Raw genomic sequence first — 18,008 nt, 5'->3', positions numbered from 1 at the left:
GCATTTCTGTCTCCCATACTAAGTGCCCAGATTAATATATATGTAGTTTGCAAGGACAACAAAATATCTCTTGCTATCCTGGGTCAGACAAAAAAAAAAATTGAACACAAATACATACATTTTTATATGGATCCTCTCAGAGGTAAAACACAGACTTTTAAAATCACTGTTACAAAGGGCCTATGAAAAAAAAATAAAACCTATATTCACCCTAGATACCCGAGATCAAGAATTCATGGTGACTGAATCTTAGCAGATACCATATAGTATATGTTTATTTTAAATCTTTGAATTTACCTTAGGCGCTGGTGGCTCATTTCTTCTTGAATTCTCTCCTCTGTTTTGTATTTGCTGTTCTGTAAAACGAGTCACAATATTCATGTGTCAGAAATGCTGAGAAGAAATATGTGTATGAATCTGTATTAGTAGTAGCAATATTAAACAGTAAGAAAACTTTCTAATTAATTATTTAAATGACACATACTATTTTCCATGAGTCATTGCTTGTAAGAAGTTCTGTGTATAAACTAAAATCAGAATAATCCTCTCCTTACAGATACGGTAAGTAAAGAAAATAACCACACATAAAAGATATGCTACATACATAATATGAACTTTTCCTGAAGAAAATTAAATATTTGGGAGTAACATCTGGCTACATCCCCTTCTGCAGTACATTTCAGAAAGGAAACAAGAATGGATCTCGAGTCTTCTCTTTTTGCTTAAGAGAACCTTATAAAGCTTTATCAGAGTATATTCTGGGTTTTTATAGGATATCTTCACATTAGTATATTAGTAACAACAGTTAAAAAATGCTCTAGGCCCAGCATGTACTGCTTAAATTGTGAGCCCAGAGCACTTTCCTAAATAACCCCCAGGTGTGGTTGAAAAACTGATGGGACTAAGGGCTGACCTCAGTAGGCTGTGACCAGCCTGTTTCAGAGAATGAGATTTTAACAGTATTGACTGGAATAACTCACACCAGTTGGACCCAGGGACAGAGAACACTCTCAGGCACTTTTAATGCCCAGTACAGGGACTTAACTCTTAAATTCTGTATCACGAAGGTTTGCCTAAGTTTGGAAATGTATTCAATAGGTTGTTTAAGACAAAAGTGCTTTTCTCTATCCATGAACATCAGAAAAAGAAACACAATTCTGAGGCAGAAGCATCAGCATGTATATTCTGTAACAGCTACTTAAGTAAATTTCAAAGAAAGTCAAACCTTGAGCAAGCTCCTGATAAGACTTTTGAATTCTGCTGCAGAAAGACAGTTACAGAAACCACTTGTGGTGGGCCCCTACACTGATGATACCTAGTATTTTTACCAGAAAATACATTTCTGAGAAGCTTGTACATCTTCAGTCTTTAGGCAGCAGAAGAAACCACCCCAGACCATCTGAATGGTTCCATGTTCCATAAAACTTACCTGATTTTAAGAGCTACAAATTACTATATGACTACTTGTATTATAAAAACCAGTAAAAAATGTCAAAGTTTTGGTTAAGTCTCCAGGATATAAAAACATGGTCTGTATTAGAAATATAAAAGATATTCTGTGGCTTCAGAGGTAAAGACAAAAACCATAAATATAAGGGATCTATAGCCACATGCCTACTTGTGAGTTAAGTATCCATGCTCCCTTTAAGGCAACATCAAAAATAGCTTTTATTAAAATAATATTTTTTCTATTAAGGCAGCCAGCACATTTTAGTGGCCCTCTAGCCTAATCTCCTCTCCACTTCAAAGTGTTAATAAAAATTTCAAAAGTCATAGCAATAAAGAATTTTATGAACAAAAGATGTTTCTATTTAGACAACATAGACAAATTTCTAGCCTAAATTTAATGAAAAGAATCAGCCATAGGTTAGGAATACTTAAATGCAAATGTAGTATTTTAATCTACCACTTTAGCCTCAAATTTCAGAAAACGTTGACTTGCAATCCTAGTATTTTTATTATTCACCTTATCAATGATGATATATCAACAATTAAAATAAGTTACAAGGTAATGCTTTAAAGTCTTAACAAAACTAACCCCTAGATCATACTTCTTGCTTTCATTTTCTGCTCTTTTTATCCTCTCCTTAGCTTCTGCTGGTTGCCCTTCTCTGTTTCCATGGGACAATCCCTCTTTAGATCTCTTTGATTTATGTTTTCCTTTCTCTTCCTTTTCATAACGTTTATGACTTCTCTCTTTTGAAAGCATCTCTTTTCCTGGCCTAATAGAATATTCTTTTTTTTCTCTGTGTCTTCTTTCTCCCTCTTTATTCAACTCTTGATCTTTCTGTAACTTGTGTACACATTCACCTTCTTCAGCTTCATCGGCTAAAAACTTCCCAATGCTCTTTTTGGTATCATTATCCTGGAAAGAAAAAAATAAAATTAAAGAATTAGAAAGTTCTCCAAGACTGTTTTACCCTCACAAATCTATCCATTTTTGAGCATTAGAAGGATGGACTTGTAAGTAGCTAACATCTTTCTGCCACACAGATCTTCCAGCTATCACTTTTTTTTCATCTCCTACACTGGCAAGTTTCACACTACTGTATTAATTGAGATTCTGATATTTATCCTGGGACACTGTGTACTTTGCCAGAGAAAATTCTTTGGATTGTGTATTCTTCATATAAAAATTTAATTATTTGTTTACTAGGTGGTCTAACATAAAATAGGATGTACACTTACCGATATTCCTGTAAGAAAGGCATGAACAGCAGATGGAAAATTTTGATGTAGCTGTACAAAAATAAAGCAATGTTTGCTATACAAATTTTATTTTACTTTTACTTCAAAAAAAGAATGAAGTATGTCTTTAAAACAGAGTGGCTCAGATATATGTTGTTGTTGTGTGTTTTATACACTTGTGGGGACCTTACTGTCTATGCATGTCTTGGATTTCTTGGGAACCAGAGTCTGATCCAGTTTCTTAATTGTTCTACAATTTTATCTTATTCCATTAAGAAACACTTCATTCCTTTACCTTCTTTTCTGTATGTCTTCGTTCTCGCTCTTCACTTCTCGGTTTCTTCTCTTCTAGAAAATATATATATAAATTAATGAACAAATTTTATTATACTAAAACTCCATATATAATTAGCTCTAGCATGTAGAAAATAGTATTTCAGTGACATGGGTTTTCTAAAACATAAGAGCTTTCTAAAACTTAATATTCTGTTGAAATTCTCTCTCCAAAACTGGTTATTCCTTTTCCTTTCCTAATGAATCCCTCTGTTCTCAATTGACTTGTATAATGGTAACAGTAATGACACACGCTACTAACTTCAGCAATAACCCTGCAACTTGCAGATTCAAATAGATCACTCAACGGAAAACATCTAGGCAGGAAGGTACTTTTTCTCTTCTAGTCAACTGACCAACAAAACCAGGGACACTCATCTCCTCTTCAAAAGAACGGAAACAAGCATCACAAATTTTAAAAGCATCAAAACTAGGTTACGACAAGATTCCGTAAAGATATACCTTTCAGTAAGTACTCACACCTGCCTTTCTTTATCCCCTCTGTACAGATGGGGTGTGGTTTCAGAGTATTTCTATCTAACTATCAAATATTTCAAAGTCCAAAAACCCAAAGGGACTTACCCAAGTGATGCCCGCTTTCTCTTCTTCTGTGGTGTTCTTTATCTCTTCCTTCAAATGATTTCAGATTGTGTGTCTCTGTTTGCTTTATATCATGTCTTTTATGCTTTTTGTCTTGTTCTCTATCACTCTCCCTGTCTTTATGTTTTGGTACACTGTAGCTTTCCTTCTTCAAACTTGATTCTTGAAGCTTATCTTTGTATCTCTCTTGGTCCCCTCTTCTCTGGTGCTCTTTTCCCTTTTCTCTCTCTCTCATTTTATCTCTGTCTCTTTCAACAGATTTAAATCTCTCTCTCTCTCTTGTTCTTTCCTTGCTCTTCCCTCTGTCTTTGCGTTCATGTTTGTAAGCGTCTGTGTCATGAAGAGACTTCTCTTTCTGCAATTTCTTTTCTCTCTGCTTTTGGTCTTCATTTTGACTATCTGGTTGTGTTGCCTGAAGTTTTTTTTTTTAAAAAAAAAAAGTCTACTATTATAATTCAGCAGTCTATGTAGATATAGTATATTCATGTGAAAAAAATACTGGATTGCTAACTATGAATTTAATTTCCCAAACTGTGCTAAAATGCTGATATATTTCTAGGCTTCCTTTGTTAAATTGCTAACATTATGTCCATACTTATTGTAAAAAGGACGAATAAATAAAATAAATAATATGCTGCATTTTCAACATATTTTAAAATAATTGGATAAGAAAAAAAATAAATTGACTGAGGAACTGTAAATTTTGTTTAGAGCTAGGTTGAAAATTTAACTAAATTAATCTAAACATCTTAAAGTCGTTAGCTCAGGCAGACAGAAACTGTGCCATCTTGTAAAATATGTTACAGATATACACAATAATGATAGACACGCATCCTGCAGCTGCCTTTAGAATAGAAGATTAGCTTTTACTTCAACAGAGAACAGCATATAAAAACTGTGAAAGAAAATTTTTGGCCTAGAGCCCTTCAGGACACAACTACTCTTATATTTTTCTAGTCATAAGAGATTATATTTTAACCTTCCTGAAGCAAATAACACAACTCCCACTGATTTCACTGCATCCACGATTTCAGCTATTTACTCAACGCAGAACAAACAGAACTTGCTTTGATTATAGTCAATGAGTAAAGTGAATTAAACTTTATCCATCGGTTTCACAGAAGTGAAAGTCCAACCACACCACTTCTGTTGGAACAAAAGCATTTCAACTCAAATTTGTTTGCCTTAGCGCACATGGAATTAGTGGAAATGTTACTAAATGTGTAAAATTATGACGTACTTATACTGTAGCACTGGCACTGAAGTAATGGGGAGCCAGGTAACAGAAAGCTAAGTACTAGATGAAGAAGAAGGATGCTTTGGTTTATCAAAGCACAAATGCAGATCTGCACAAGACATAGAAGATACATTTTGGAAAACAGCTTTTAAAAAATACAGCACAAAACTAACATGAATATCAGTGGTGTAACTGACTGGAGCCTGAATGCCTATTTGACCAATGGATAAAGTAATTAACCAGTTTAAAAGTGCATGACAAACATAATAAATGATGATAACAAATGGAATTTATAATATACACGTAGGAAACTGAGTAAGTATATATAAGGCAGAGCTGTCACTTGGACTTGGGTGACCAGTAAATAAGACCCCGTTGTGTGCTGTGTGATTACCACAACAATGGTATTTTTTTTCAGTTACCTAATCAATAAATCTGTAATCTTACATGACTTGTATACCTATAAACAGTTGAGTGGGCTGGACTCTGGACACACTTGGACAAGACAGATTCCAGAAAAATCAGTTGTAGCAAGAAAGTTAACAGCTACACATAAAAGATCTGTACTGTCCGTATTCAATGATGCAGATTTAAAGTGTCTGGTGTATCAAAAATCCTTAAAGAGCTATTATAGATCCACAAGACAGATTGGCTAGTAGAACAAGCAGTCAACCCGCTATGTTTAGACTCTTAATAAATACCATTGCTATAAAGTAACTTAACAACAAAAATAATAGAAATAAAATAAAATTACCCTAAGATGTTTTCTAAGTTCTTCTGATTTCCAAGTATCTTCTTTGGTTCTTCTCTAGAACAGAAAAGACAGCAAAAGATTGACTAACCAATTTGCAGTGAGAAGTAAATCACTTAAAGGGCAGTTTTTCAAATGAAAGTATCAAGGTATATCTGGAAAGTAGCACTCCATTTTGTTATGTAAACATTAATTCGATTTAGCCTGAACGTGTATACTTACAGTGTACCTCATCTGACTGGGCCTGGAAGAAGCCTGAAGCTCAGACTTCTACTGGGTTACCCAGCTCTGCATCTACAGTGGACAACTGTGCAGCCCTTCAAGAAGACTCAGAATTGGCTTTCCAATGACAACCATTCAACTGTGTTACAGTCAAACGGGTGCACGCGGTCAGGCCACTTCTGGAAAGTAATCAGTATATCATTGCCATTAGGTTCGGCCTCCTGCTCTATTAGACCTGACTTCAAAGTAAGTCCTGCTCCGAGACTTACTCAGGTGAGGTTCTAATATCTCTGAGGTTGGAATTTGTCTGGGCAAGCTGGTTTTCAGGTTTGACCACTCCTCAGTTGAAAATGTTTTCTTATATCGAGTCATAGTTTTCCTTGCTGATCATTAGGGCCACTGCCTTCTGTCCTCTCACGGTACGTGTCAGAGAAGCATTTGGCTCCATCTTTTCCATAGATCCTCTGCATGTACTTGAAGACAGCAGTTAGATTCCCTCTTAGTTTTCTTTTCTCTAGCCTGAACAACTCCTTATCCTCCTTCCCATGTAGGCCATGGGCTCCAGCCCCCAAGCCATCTCAGTGCATTGCTCTGGAATCTCTTTGGTACCAGGGGCCCTAAAACCAGACCTAGTACTGCAGACAAGGCCTCGCAAGTGCTGACTGGGAGAGAACAGTCACTTCCCTGCTAGCCGTGTATGGTCCTGACACATCACCAGGATGCTGTTAACCATAACCACCTGAGGAGCACAATCATGACTTACATTCAAGTTTCTGTCCACCAGGATCCCCAGATCCTTTTTCTAAAGAACCACTCACAGATCCCATTCACGTGGCAAACAGTAAATACAGTATTTTCCCCTTAGACATATTATTTGAGGCACCTCAAACCCAGCTGTAAGAACATTTCAGGGGATAAATAACACGGGCAAGCAGTGAATCTAAATGACAAATGTTATCTTTTTCCCATCAGCAGGGATCTGACATAGCCACAACAAACTGTTAGATTTTTAAACACTAAAAGTTAAAAATAGATAGAATAGCATGCATTTCAAGCAAAACCAGGAAGCTTCTGGCCTAGTAATTGCACACATCTCAAAAAACGCTGGCATGATTTTTCAGTCAACTGTCACTTAATATTTTAAAATGGTGCAGATTACACATGTAAGTTGACTGCCTCGTGAAATACTTGTATGTAGCACTGAGTGGAATTTTAGCAAAGCCTAAGAAACTCAACAAAACTTGTGCAAGGGTAGGCTGGAAGGTCATGGATGGGAAGAGAACAGAGTGCTGTATTATAGTCTCAAATAGTAATCTATTTAATATCCCAAATATATATGACTATGTTTTGGTTTTAGACAATATTTACGTACATACCAGCAAAGAAAGAACGCTAGTGATGTTAATAGCCTAAAACCAGCATAACCAATAGACAATATCAGATAAGGTAGTTTGAGATTTATTTCAAAGCTGAGACAAAAAGCATGCAGCAAAATATACAGAGATGATTCTCTGGTGCCCAAAAAGGTGCATCTGTCACTTTTCTGGGGTCTGCAGTTTTCAGCTCCCCACCACCACTAGAACCTCTTGCTTTTTATATGATGATTCTCCACTTAATTCTCTGCTTTTGCAGGAGACTAACAAACAAGAAAATAGAAAAAAGAGATTTTTAAATAAAGTTTAAAGAAACCTAATACTTCGGAAACCACTGTCCCTCTGTAAGTAGACGAATCATTGTACACACAAGATATTTAAAGCAAACTTCAAAAGGATTTATTGAAGTTTCTCACCTGTTTACTAATTTAGAAGTCCTTATATACTCACTTAAATCCAGACTAAGATCAGTTATTTAAACTACACTGGGTTTTTACTTAATTCACCCACCTGAGAGCACAGAGAGCTTATCAGCTGACATAAAATTCCGCAGATTTACTGAACTCAAAAAGTGCTATGAACATTTTTAACATTTAAGAATCTGTCCTTAAAACAATAAGCACGTTGCCTTATGAAGTGCGCAGAACAAGTGACCATGTTACTTTATATAAATTCTCCATCAGAGATCAAGAGGGTTTTCTTCACTCACAACCTAGAAAGATTGGGGGTTTTAAAAGCTTAATATTAAAGTTTTTAAGTAAGCTAAGAACTCAGTTAACTAAGATTCTAAAGAAACTGAAAAACAGTAAGAGCAACTTCTGTAGCTTTTAAGCCAGAAAAAAGTACTTTACTTTTTACATATAAATATTTATCTTTCTTATTTCCAGTACGAGTTGCCTATTTGAAAGCCCTCAAATGGGTAAACAGCACGGGTGATAGACTTGATTTGATATAACAGAAACAGCAAAAGGAGGCTTTTTCATACAGTGTGGCTGTTAGTACGGCTGCCTCTGGGTCTTTGGCACTCGTATCCAATGCACTTGAAAACTTTTAGATTGAAGTTTAACATTCCATCACAATTCACCAAGTCACCTCTTTTCAGCAAGTGGTTATTGATGTACCACAGTTAATGAAATTATATCTGAATTAAAATTTTTAGAGTCATCCTAACATATTACTTCATATACCCTGCCCAGCCACTCTATTTTCTACTCCATTTCCTATTCAGCATCACCACAAACAAGTTAGCTGTAAAATCTAGATTCACACAACAGTAATAATAACGTTTGTGGCAAATTGATTTGATATTTCTTCGTTTTCAAGTGAATATGTAACACAATAATTGACGTTAGCATGTCCACGTGGTATTGTTTCCTTTATTTTGAAGCTCTACAAACCTTTCACAATTTAACACCATCATGCAAAAGTTATCGGTGTTCCTCAAAAACTAAAACCCAACAATTAGCGGTTACAGGAGCATCAATTATTAAGTGTATTTGATCTACAACCCAAAACATTAACAGTTTTGGATACTTTTATAAATCACCTATCCTGTTCTGTAGAGAGCGGTGGCTGATGCGGCCTCGTCCTTCTGCCGAGATGGGAGATGCGGACAAAACACGGAGCCGTGAGTTGTCCAAGGAACTCCATGGGGTGCCCAGGGGCGGCAGCAGAAACACTGCAGCTGTTTCCCGCATTTGCCCCCTGATTCCCTGCTTTATTCCCTGCTTTATCTGACGCCGAGGGACGCGAGTGCCGGCGGCACCTGAGGCACAGCGCGCCGGGGGAGGCCGAGCACAGCGCGGCCGCCGCCTGCTCAGGGCCCTCCCGGAGAGGAGGGAAAGGCCGAGGAGGGACAGCTCCCGGCAGCCGAGCCCGGGCAGCTCCCCAGAAACCCAACCGCTTCCCAGCGGCCCCTCACCTTGTCGCCCTCCATGGCGGGGGCGGGCGGGCCCGAACCGCCGCCCGCCGGCTCCAAGCGGGCTGGAGCCCACGGCAGCTGCGTCCGGGCCTGCCTAGCAACGGGCGGCCAGGGGAGAGCAGCCGATGGGCCGAGCGATGGATGAACCGAGCGATGGATGAGCGCCGCGCCCCGCCCGGCGGCGGGAGGACGCTGCTGCCGCACGGGGTTGTGGGAAAGGGCGGGAGGTGCTGAGGTGAGGGGGGTTTGATGGGGGAGCCCTCGCTCTGCGGCGAGTGGTCTGGCCATTTCCAGCCCTTTGTTAGCGAGAAGCGGCAGTCTGGGATACCTGCGTGGCTGCCGGTGCTCAGCTGGGGTTTGTCAGGGGGAGGCGGCCTGGGGAGGGCTCTGACCCGCCGAGCAGCAACTTGGGAGGCAGCGGTGGGGCTGAAATGGAGAAATAAACTTAATAGCAGAGTCAATTGTACTCTTAAGCGCCATTCTTTATCACCGCTGGGGAAACTGGGGGTCACCCTCCATAAGTGCTCCCAAGACTGGATGCTCTTGTGTTGCCTATATTCACAGGATTATTACATATATATCCTGGGGTGGATTAGAAGAGGGGTGGTCAGTAGGTCGAGAGAGGTTCTCCTCCCCCTCCACTCTGCCCTGGCGAGACCTCATCTGGAATATTGTGTCCAGTTCTGGGCCCCTCAGTCCAGGAAGGACAGGGAACTGCTGGAGAGAGTCCAGCGCAGGGCAACGAAGATGCTGAAGGGAGTGGAGCATCTCCCTTATGAGGAAAGGCTGAGGGAGCTGGGGCTCTTTAGCTTGGAGAAGAGGAGACTGAGGGGTGACCTCATCAATGTTTATAAATATATAAAGGGTGGGTGTCACGAGGATGGAGCCAGGCTCTTCTTGGTGACAACCAGTGGTAGGACAAGGGGCAATGGGTATAAACTGGAACACAGGAGGTTCCACTTAAATTTGAGAAGAAACTTCTTCACAGTACACAACATCCACAGCCTTTCCGTCATCCAGTAAGCAGGTCACCTTGTCATAGAAGGAGATCAAGTGAGCCAAGCAGGACCTGCCTTTCATAAAGCCGCGCTTGGTTGTCCTGTATGTGCCGTGTGGTGGCACTCAGGATGATCTGCTCCATGACCTTCCCTGGCACCAAGGTCAGACTGACAGGCCTGTAATTCCCCAGATCCTCCTTCCAGCCCTTCTTGTAAATGGGTGTCACGTTTGCCAATTTCTAATCCTGTGAAGCAATATTGCTTTTTTCTTCACCTCTGTGTGGAATGACACACCACAGCATTACACCAAAAAATCATTTGAAATATCAAGCCTCATAGGGAGAACACGACAACCCTACACCATGATTAAAAATGATAATTATTTTATTATTATTTAAAAAAACTTTTTTGTTTTTTATATGAAGGAATTGTTAGGATCTAGGCTTCACGGATATATTTTTTCATTTTTTTAAACCAATTTCTGCTGGGGCCTTATGAAGATGAGAAGAAAACTCAAATATTATCATCAACCTGGGTGCATAAATTACCTCTTTCAAAGCGTTCAAAATGCTCATGAGTCCTCCACATTCATAAATAGAAACAGTAAATATTTGGATCCTTGAAGTAAACTCTGTGCCTTTAGTTTTAAACTTTAACTTGTAAGAATCCCATTGGGGGCGGCGGGGGAAAAGGAGATTATGATTATTATGAAAACTTATTAAGAAACACGTTTTAGTGGAAACTATTTCTGTCTTAAGGAACAACAAATATTTGAGGATCTTATCATGAGAGCACAATTTATGCATTTAGTGAAACTGAAGCCAGATTGGGTGATGCCAGGGATCACACGTTTGGTTTTGTTCCAGACAACAGAAGCTCTGTGCACTGAACAGGTATGGTAGAGTCTTCTGACTCTTCTTTGATAATTTGAAGCAGGAAGATAATCTAGATAATCTGAAGCAAGTTGAGACAGCTGGATAAAATCAAACACAGAAGTAGTGAGTATTCTGTCAGAATTTACTAAGATGAAACTTCATGTAAACTATGTTCCATTAATAATTTCACAATTTTTAGGAAAAAACTCCTGAGTAAACATGCTCAGATTTCTATTCAATAGTTAAAATCCTGTAGAGAGAAGCATAAGACTGAAATAATGTTGTTGGCTAAAATAAGGTATAATATCAAATATTTTTCTTCAGGAAGATTACTGTTAGTGAAAATGGTCAAGAAGCTACAATTAAAATAGCTTCCAAAACATGTTTTCTTGTGTGAAATCCAAAGAAGCTGGGGAAACTTAAATTTTCTTTTTCACCACATAAACCGAATTTTGCCAATTTTTCTCATCCTCAAGAACCGAGATGTATAAATAACATCCTTTGGGAAGTTATTCTGAAGAATAGTGTCAGTACTTACTGGAAAAAAAAGCATAATGGAAAACTGGTGTGATGCAAGGTCAAGATAAACATAGGATGACACTAATTTGACTTCAATTAAAGCTCCTGAGTTTGAAAAAGCAAAAAATGAATCCTATGAAAAGGAGGAATAAACACATATGTCTAAGAAAGAACTATTGCAACCAAAAAGTATTCACTACAATTCTAAGAAGGCAACAGACCTAAAAAGCAGGATATGAAAAGAATATTATCTAAATGAGATATCAGCTCTGTAGCTGATATAATTCACTATGGGATACTAAAGAAAAGGCCAGAGTAAGCTCCTTTCTGTGAGTATCTTCAAGAGTTCCTGATGCATTCAAGACTGCTATAATAAGTATTAAAAAACAGGATCAGGAAATGAGAGAATTAACAAATCCAAGATTCTGCTGATAAATTGTTTAATAATGCATTATTAAACAATTTATGGGCACCAAAAAGATTAGAATAAACAAATAACTTGTGTTTATCAGGAACATTGTATCAGAAGCTTTAATAGAGTAACTGGCCCTAATTTATCCCCTAGCAGCAGAGTTTATATCTTGATTTTAACAAGACTCTTTTGTCCCTATTCTAATAGTCACATGCTAATTTCATACCACCCAGTTTTGTCATCAAAATACTGTGTGGAGCCAAGTCAGTTATCTACAGAAGTTCTAAGAAGTCAGTGGTAACCTCTTTATCAGAAGTTTCTGTTGATGTTGCAGACAAATGCTTTCAAATTAATGCTACGAGATCTTGCTTCTGTTTACCTATTTGATTGGCACAGTATCATCCACCTTTACTACTGATTAATCAAACTTCCATATCAACTAATTAATTACTCTGCCCAGGATCACTGCTAGGCTGTCAGGCCTGCAGTTATGTGTTTGTCATCCTAAATGCTACTACAAGATTCATTTTTTGCATTTAATACAATACAGGGTACTCCTCTACAAAATCTATATCCAGCTCATTTGCAAAATACACACCAAGGCAGAAAGGAAACCAGAATAAGATGCAGCATATGGTAAAGTGTTGGTTGGCAAACCTTGCATTAATTCAGTATTTTTTTTTCTCATTTTTAATTTTCAGTTTGGTTTGTCATACAGATACTGTGAGGCCAGATAGGGAAGTAAAATGGAGCAATGGAATCCAAGACAGAGAGGAAAGGGCTTGAAAAAATTATAAAATATTAATAGTATTAGTTGTAATGGAGGGAGCCAGCATACAATATGGTCATTTGTATAAGGTGTTACTGAAACTCAGGAGCGAGGAGTTCACAAGAAAGTCTACGTAAGCAGAACAAGTAACTACGATACGATACGATAAATTCAAAAAATCACCTACATTTACTGTAGCTTGATATTATTAGTGTCCAAATGGGTCACAGCATCATATGTGATACCCCCAGTTGAAGGTAACAAGTTTTCTAGGGCATCACACGGCCCTGCAGTCCCCTCAATGTTACACCCTGTAGGTGTTAGGAGTTCTCTAAAAAGACCCAAAGTAAGTAAATTGTCATTTCAAAGACTGGATTACCATATAGTTGTAAACTGTTGATTTTGTTACTTATGTTTTTATTGTTTGGTCATTCTGAATTTTCATCCTAACCTAATTATACAGGTGGAAAATACACACTGTAAATGGTAAACAGCAACACGAGCCCATGGCCAGAAATCGTTTTTGCTTAGAGCAGTCCATTGTGTCCGACTGCAGGCAGGGAGGGAATTTGGAAAGATGATACAACAGAACAGCATGTTCAGTTGTCAAGATAGGGATTTTTTTCCCAATTCTGCTGTGCAGAACTGAGCAAACAACTTTTCCTTTTGTGCCATTGCCTTCCCGACTTTCCATTTCTCTGGATAATGGAGATGAGGTTGTTTTCACTTCTTAAGGAAATAAAGCTTATGCAGCTTTCCTATTTGTCCGTTTCTATGTGTTTTCATAACTTTTCGGGGTATTGCCTAAATGAATTTTCCCCCTTTCCCTGCCTGCAAATACTGGTCTTATAAAGTCCTACAGATTTTGTGACAATTGGCAGCTGAAGACAGGAGAAAGGACCCTCATTCCCACTAAGTGAAAGGTTGGATATTTAAAGGCAAAATAAAAAAACCTTCTGGTAAAGGCCGAGTTTAATCAGTAAGTGTGTACCAGCAAACTGATTAGCACACAGCTAACGACAAGCAATAGCTGTTGGAAGAACAAGATTATTGAAAAGATAAAGGAATGGTAGGAGGAATGATGTGGGAACCAGGTGTTACTGTGATAAAGGGATACAGGACACGAGCCTGTGGAAAATCAGCTTTTTTAGTTCCACAGATCAGGGCTGGTGTAATTCCAGGAGCCTGGATCGCGGCGCTGCCTGGGTACTGCAGTGTGTTGGCAAGATGACAGGAGTCAGCTTTATCTGAGGATGTGCGAGCAGAGCTCCGGGAACACCTGTTGTAACTGAGGAGTGGAGCGACCGGCCTCTGCTTCCGCTGAGCTTGGTCCTTTAATAACATCCCTCAGTGGGGAACAAATAAAAATATGAAGGGTGTCGCAGGTAAAAAACACTCCATCGCGTACATGACTGAAGAGAGCGGGGCTGCGGCGCGGTTTGCCCCTGAGGAAGCACGTTCGCGGTCCCTGAGCCTCGGCAAGCCGGTTCTGCTCCGTGCCGCCCGGCAAGAGCCCTTTTCCTTGCTCCGACCCCTCGTTCCGGCGGGGCCAAGCAGCCGTGGCCGTCACGGGCAGACTAGTTTGGAGGGGAAGGACGAGAGAGAGTAGCGCCCGGCGCAGGGGACGGGGCGGCAGGACGTGCGGGCCGCCCGGGACGGTGGGAAGCGGCGGAGCCCAGAGGGCGCCAGCAGCCCCGGCTGCGGGGACGAGGCGCCTCCTCGCGGTGGCACAACCCGCCCCCGCGGCACCGCCCTCCCCGCGGCGGCGGCGGTTTGGGCCGGGCCGGCCCGAACCCGGAAGCGGGCGGCGGCTGGTGTCGGTGCGCGGCGAGCGGGGCCGGGCGCAGGATGCGAGGCGCCGCCGCCGCCCTGCCCCCCTGCCCGCTCGCAGCCAGCGCCCGAGGAGGAGGAGGAGGAGCAGCGGCAGCGGGAGGAGCGGCAGCAGGAGTAGGAACCGCCGCTGCGATAGCATGAGCGGGGCCGCGGCAAAGCAGCCCCCCGGCGCGGGGACCGCCACGGATCCCGCCGCCGCGGAGAAGGCGGCAGCGGGGGACTCGGTGCCGGAGCCGCCGCCGCCGCTGCTGAGCGTGGACGTGACGGGTTTGGTGTCGCAGTTCGCGAGGAGCTTCGTGCTAATCTTCCCCGTGTATGTGCTGGGCTACCTGGGGCTGAGCTTCAGCTGGGTCCTCATCGCCCTGTGCGGGCTCTTCTGGATCCGCAGGCACCGCGGCGGCAAGACCTCCCGCCTGGGCCGGGCGCTCGCCTTCCTGGAGGACGAGGAGGAGGCGGTGCGGCTCAGCGTGTCCTCCGCGGATCTGCCTGCGTGGGTGAGTGAGTGGCCAACACCCTCGGGGCGCTTCCGAGAGAGCACCCGCGGGCAGCGCAGCCGCTGGCCGCGCTGGGGCCCGTCAGCTCCCCCGGAGCTGCGTGACGCCCACCCCCGGGGCGGCCCCTCCCGCCCGGGCTGCGCGGCAAGAGCCTCGCTGCAGGCCGGAGCGCCAGAGCCGGCCTGGCGGGAGGGACGGGCTGAGGAGGTGGCAGTTCCCGCGCTCCTCGGCTGCTCGTCCCGCTTCGCCAGCCCCTTCGGAGACTCGGCGGGAGCGGCGTTGCCGGACGTGGCCCGCAGCCCCGCCGGGTCGCCTGTCCGTCCCCACGGCTCTCCCGCCCGCCCCGGCGCCGCCACCCGGCCCGTTAGCACCCGCGGCGGCCGCGCCGCCTCTGCCGTGTGCTGGCAGCCCCGCGGCGCGGAGCCTGGCATGCCTGGGGTTTCCCTCGCTGAAATAAACTTCACCTCAGGGGTTGGGAGGTTTTTTCACCTCCGGATGCCCGTGGCGCACAGTGACAAGCACGTCTCGATGTAGCGAGGTCTCTGCAGCGCACAGAGCTTGCAACTTGGGCAGGAACCTTTTCTTAAGAAGTTGAGGTTAGAGGCAGATAAAATCGATATCTTAAGGATTTTATGGTTTTCAGGGAAGCGTTGCTTAATAGGGACAGAAAAAAGAGGTGGCGTTTCTGGCAGGTTTCAGGGTTGTGATGTGGGGACTAAGGTAAAGGAGCTTTGGTGGCCTTATTTATGTGTTGCTGTGGTTGGTTTTAAAAGGTTTTCTTTGAAAGTGGACTTTTCCTTTGAAAGTTTAAGACTTTCTAATAAGTCTTTAGAACTGCCGTTATTTTTTTTTTAGATTAAACTCAGCTTTAAAGTTGAATACTTTTTCTTTGTAATTTTCACTTTGGAGGATTAACGGTTATTTAAATAGAGCTGACAGCCACCACGCAGCAGTGCCAGTGCTCATCCCGGCCTCTCTGCGCCCTGGTCTGCCTGGTGATCTGCTGTGCAGAGCTCGCTGCTCCCTTAGTCCCCATACCTGAAGTCTTGAGGGTTTCTGCTATATCTTTCCATGTGATTTCTTGGTTGGTTACTCCCCACTCCTCAGTAACAGCCATCCACATCTCTGCTAGGTTCTCTTTGCACTCACTGTGCATCAAGCGGTGCTGCAATGATGAGTATCCAAGTAGCTGTTTTCATGTGATGAAATTGCTATACGTGGTCCGACCTGCCCCAGCTTTGCTAAGGACATTATGAGAGTTCCAGACATCTGGAGAGAATATAGTGTGCAGGTGTGCAATGGGAGTCTTTTTTACTCCTGTTTCTTCATATCTTTTACCCGAGTTCTAGCAGAAGATCATGGTAAAAAAGGGTACAATGTTTAAAAGAGATGAGGTGGTTTCACTGCTTGAAGCTGAGTTGCGAGTCTTAAATAATGTGGTTAATGGCTCTTACGTTAGCTTCGGGGTGTTTGTTTTGTTTTGGTTTTTTCCCTCCCCTGTAATCATGTAGCCATATAATGGAAGCATTCTGATTTGAGGCATTTAAAATGAGTTAACCGCAGCTAGATTTGTTGTGGAGGGTTGTATATGGTAACTATCTGCTGGTAACTAAGCAGTAGATATTCAAGCTTAGTGCTGTGTGTAAATTGTATTTTAAGCTACAATTTGTTACCTGTGATGACAATTTATTCCTGTGTGGAGTTATCTGAATAACTAAAGATGTAGAAAGGGGCCTCTCGACTGAAGTCAGAGACAAAAAATCGAGAGGAATGGGTGCTGGCGGCAAACACCTGCACATCCTTATGGTATTACGAGAAAGCAACTGATCAATATGCAGGGTTTCCTCAAAAATGTGACCCTCTGATATGCTAGTTGGCAAACATATCGTAAATCACTGTTGTGTTTTTGCCTTTTTTATTTCCCTCTTTGATTATGTTCTTAAGTTTTACAGGTCTTAGTTCTCGTCATTCTGCTGACATATATAGTATATTCTGGAAGTACCATGTTTCCAAGTAAATGTAGCTTCCAGATGAAAAGCAATCTGGAAAACTGAAGTCTTCTGAGAACTGAAGGCCCACTTAAATCAAAAGTGGTCTTCAATGTCTGCTGTCATAGTCATTAAACTTTATGTGACTTGTTCTGCTGCCTCTGTAATGTGTCTTGGAAGAATGCTGTTCTCCTTGCTTCTGCTTTTTGTGTGTTGTCTTGGAGATTCATGGATTTCAGTCATATTTCAGATAAGAGTTACTGGATGGTACATGGAGCCTGACATCTCTTTAATAGGTATTGAGTTTATCCATCTCAATGTAAACTCCAAACTGGTGTATTTTCCCTTGGTTTGTGGTCAGGGAAATAAACTTTAAATTCCTTGAGTAGAACAGTGCTGTGTTTGAAATATAGGAATTTTTTTACTCCTCTGGGACTGGAACTGAGATGTAATAAACCATTTTTCAACTAAAACTATGTAACATCCCAAACATTTATTTGACATGTGATATCTTTCTGGGCTTTTGATGGTAAAAGAGCTTTAGCTGAGCAGCAACGTATCTAGGGTGTGAATTCCTGCCCTCGCACCTACCTCAGGATTGATTGGTGCTTTAGCGATTCATGTTGAGTGTTCAGCAATACTGCATTGAGCTATTTATTTTTGAGAAAGTGGTTGTTGCAGGAATAATGAATTAAGATTTTTCTGATGCCAATATGCTCAGTTACGATTTGAAAGTGTTACTGTTGTACTATCACACTAGAGTTTGTAATGTTATTTATTAGTTTCCTAAGTTAGATTTGCTTCTTCCATAAGCAGGTGGTTATACGGTAGGAAAATTCTGTACTGTGCATGTAAAATGCATTAATTCAACATGAATACAAGTTATGTTATTTAAAATGTCAACACTGAATTATTTACAAGAAATATATATGTGCTAAAAAATTATTTCATTTACTGTCTTAAAAGAAGATCTCTACTGAGACTTGCTAACATGT

General features: G+C 41.5%; 2 protein-coding genes across 9 annotated transcripts in view; one reads left to right on the top strand and one right to left on the bottom strand.

Annotated features, from left to right (window-relative positions):
• Positions 1–9,222, bottom strand: part of DYNC2I1 (dynein 2 intermediate chain 1) — a 30,177-nt gene extending 20,955 nt beyond the window's left edge. For 2 of the 6 annotated variants that reach the window (XM_065628340.1, XM_065628342.1), the window contains exons 1-7: positions 9,126–9,222; positions 5,613–5,666; positions 3,604–4,033; positions 2,984–3,036; positions 2,689–2,739; positions 2,039–2,365; positions 298–356 (exon numbers count right to left, since the gene is read on the bottom strand). In XM_065628340.1, the coding sequence (XP_065484412.1) occupies positions 298–356; positions 2,039–2,365; positions 2,689–2,739; positions 2,984–3,036; positions 3,604–4,033; positions 5,613–5,666; positions 9,126–9,140 (989 nt within the window). In that variant the 5' untranslated portion in view covers positions 9,141–9,222. Of the gene's footprint in view, positions 1–297; positions 357–2,038; positions 2,366–2,688; positions 2,740–2,983; positions 3,037–3,603; positions 4,034–5,612; positions 5,667–9,125 lie in introns of those variants that run through there. The other 4 variants (XM_065628341.1, XM_065628344.1, XM_065628343.1 and 1 more) reach the window with 4 other exon arrangements.
• A 5,226-nt stretch (positions 9,223–14,448) lies between these two features.
• ESYT2 (extended synaptotagmin 2) overlaps positions 14,449–18,008 on the top strand; it is an 85,241-nt gene continuing 81,681 nt past the window's right edge. For all 3 annotated transcript variants that reach the window (XM_065627830.1, XM_065627829.1, XM_065627831.1), the window contains exon 1: positions 14,449–15,025. In XM_065627830.1, coding sequence (XP_065483902.1) covers positions 14,669–15,025 — 357 coding nt within the window. In that variant the 5' untranslated portion in view covers positions 14,449–14,668. The remainder of the gene's footprint in view (positions 15,026–18,008) is intronic.

This window comes from Caloenas nicobarica, chromosome 2 (assembly GCF_036013445.1).
Source record: "Caloenas nicobarica isolate bCalNic1 chromosome 2, bCalNic1.hap1, whole genome shotgun sequence".
NCBI classification, from domain to species: domain Eukaryota; kingdom Metazoa; phylum Chordata; class Aves; order Columbiformes; family Columbidae; genus Caloenas; species Caloenas nicobarica.
This window is presented reverse-complemented; position numbering and strand designations above follow the sequence as displayed.